This window comes from Bactrocera tryoni, chromosome 2 (assembly GCF_016617805.1).
Source record: "Bactrocera tryoni isolate S06 chromosome 2, CSIRO_BtryS06_freeze2, whole genome shotgun sequence".
Taxonomy (NCBI): Eukaryota; Metazoa; Arthropoda; class Insecta; order Diptera; family Tephritidae; genus Bactrocera; species Bactrocera tryoni.
In genome coordinates, this window is record NC_052500.1 from 50,537,415 (window position 1) to 50,539,842 (window position 2,428).

Genomic DNA, 2,428 nt, shown 5'->3' on the forward strand with positions numbered 1-2,428 from the left:
TTAAAATCTCTTCCTCCGTCACGTCTATATCTCTATGGATATTCAAGAGAGCCATTCCGTTCAGGCGTGCTTCTCCAGTTTTATTTCTTAAATATGTTTTAAGCCTGCGAAGTGAGGAAAACGAGCGTTCACTTGAAGCGACAGATATAGGGATTGTTGCTCCAATCTTTAAAAAACGATGCACTGTTTTGAAAATTTTTGCATCGCAACAATTCAACGCGTCTAAAAATGTTTTGGATCTCTTTGATTGATTTAACCAGTTCCTGAAAATATTATCAAAATTTTAGTTAGAGAATATAATCTGAAGAAAAGATTTTTAACCTTTTCCACATTCTAAATTCAGCAACGAAATCATCGGGATCTTCTACATCAGCGGACCATTGCTTTTCTAAAACACGAACAGTCTCCTGCATCTCAATAACGTCCAGATTTACTCATTTATTTGGCAAAATGTTTTCAATTTTGGAAAGCAGCTCTCGATGTTTTAAAAATCGTTCATTGATTTGGTCCAAAAAATGATCTAAAAACGGTATGTAAATTGATCTGCGGTAATATTCTTCCGGTTCGCCTTCATAATTGTCGCGATTAGTTTGCCGTTTCGCCAAACGCGGAATTTTGATTTCTAAATCTAATTCTGCGGCTATTGTTTTAACTGATTCAAAAATTAGTTTAAACGATTGTTCAGAATCCTTACGCATTTCACTAATTTCAGCATACAAATTATTTGCATAAGCAACGCAGCTGCTCAAATCACAATCTATTTGCTGCAAACATAGGCTTATGTGTTTTGATAATGCAAAAATTGGCTTTAGTATCGCCATAGCAATCACAAATTGAGGTGATTGGATTGCAGTCAACAAAGCATGTGGCTTTGATAAATCACTTCTTAAATTTTCAATATCAAGCTCTTCCAACGCAGTACAGATCAATGGGAATAAATCGTTAAATAAAGAAAGAGATTCTAAATGCTCCACCCAACGTGTTTCGCAGAATTTAAGTAACCTCACTTACTTTGAGTTTGGAAAGGATTCAAGAATAAGATTTTTGAGCAGTGTGCCTGCTTTAGTTGACATCCGAAAAAGATTTACGGTCTCTTTCATGGAACCAATACAATTTCTTATAGCAGGTATTTTGCAAGTCGTTGCGATGGCTAAATTTAAGCTGTGATTAGCACAGTGCACATAAAGAGCCGCTGGATATAAATTTTGGATGACACTAGCACAACCTTTGACATGTCCACTCATCGACCGCGCTCCGTCATAACCTTTAGAAAGAAAAAAGTATAATTTAATTGTCCCAAAAATAGAAGAGTTGAAAACTCACCTTGACCCCTTATGTGTGCAAAACTAAGTTTAAGTTCTTTTAATTTATCAATTAGCACATTCGCAAGACCGCTGCCAGTTGTATCCTCAACAGGAACAAAACATAAAAAGTCCTCTCTCAGTTTTTCCTCATTCTCAAAACGATCAACATACCGTATACAAATTGAAAATTGCTCAATGCCACTAACATCCGTGGTTTCATCAGCAATTATTGCAAAGCATTGAGATTTATTAATACGGTTAATAATTTTTTTTTGTATTATTTGTCCTGCTATTTCAATAATTTCATTTTGGATGCGCCAACTGAAATAATTAGCATTACGTGCTGCAGTTTGAACATGTTTTTTTAAATTTTCGTCGCCACTATCTATTGCTAAACGCAAAAGAGCCCTGAAGTTCCCGTCGTTTTCAGCAGGCATTTCTAAAGAAAGATTTCCTTCGTCACGATGGCCTCTTAACGCAAGCCCTTGCCTCCCGCAGATAAGCAAAACACGGATTATAGGATGTAATTTTGCTCGATTTTCAAGCTGTTGCTTTTTGCGGCCATGATCAATTTCTGTTAATATATTGTTTCTTTTATTTTCAAAAATCAGCTTGAAATTGGCTGCGTCTTCCACTGCTCTGCGGTGATAATCCTTCTGCTGATGTTCTTTGCATTTCTCAAGTGCTTTTTTCCAAGTTTTAAAAGCAGTTTGAACAAAAGCATTTGCCTTTTGTTGACTACCATTTCCAACGTTTTTCCGAACAAAAGCAACGCAATATAGACAGTAGGCACCATCTTGTCTAGGCGAATATACTAGCCATGGAAAAGACTTCAGCCACGACAACTGAAATTTTAAGTTTCGATCACCAGACGACGGAAAAATAAATGATAAATCAGGCTGCCACACATTCGTTAAAAGCTCATATGTCTGCTTTTCGTCAATTTTTTTGCAAAAATTAACGATATCGTTTGCAAACTCCTAAAATTAACGTGATATTTGTACATAGGTAAACGAAATATTTTTTTTATTGAAAATAAAAGTAAACACTTACTGCCACTCGGGTGACCTTAGGTGCAGCGTTTTCTTCATTAATTATAACGGGAGAATCACTTACGCGTTTTA

At 35.9% G+C, this 2,428-nt stretch overlaps 1 protein-coding gene and 1 pseudogene across 1 annotated transcript; both read right to left on the bottom strand.

Moving 5' to 3' along the window:
* Positions 1-232: 232 nt before the first annotated feature.
* LOC120769641 lies at positions 233-981 on the bottom strand (annotated as a pseudogene).
* A 26-nt stretch (positions 982-1,007) lies between these two features.
* On the bottom strand, positions 1,008-1,791 carry LOC120769332 (52 kDa repressor of the inhibitor of the protein kinase-like). Its single transcript, XM_040096287.1, has 2 exons — positions 1,324-1,791; positions 1,008-1,264 (listed from the first exon to the last, which is right to left on the bottom strand). Exons 1-2 carry the CDS (start codon positions 1,739-1,741, stop codon positions 1,008-1,010), a joined length of 675 nt encoding a protein of 224 aa, XP_039952221.1. The 5' UTR covers positions 1,742-1,791.
* Positions 1,792-2,428: the final 637 nt, after the last annotated feature.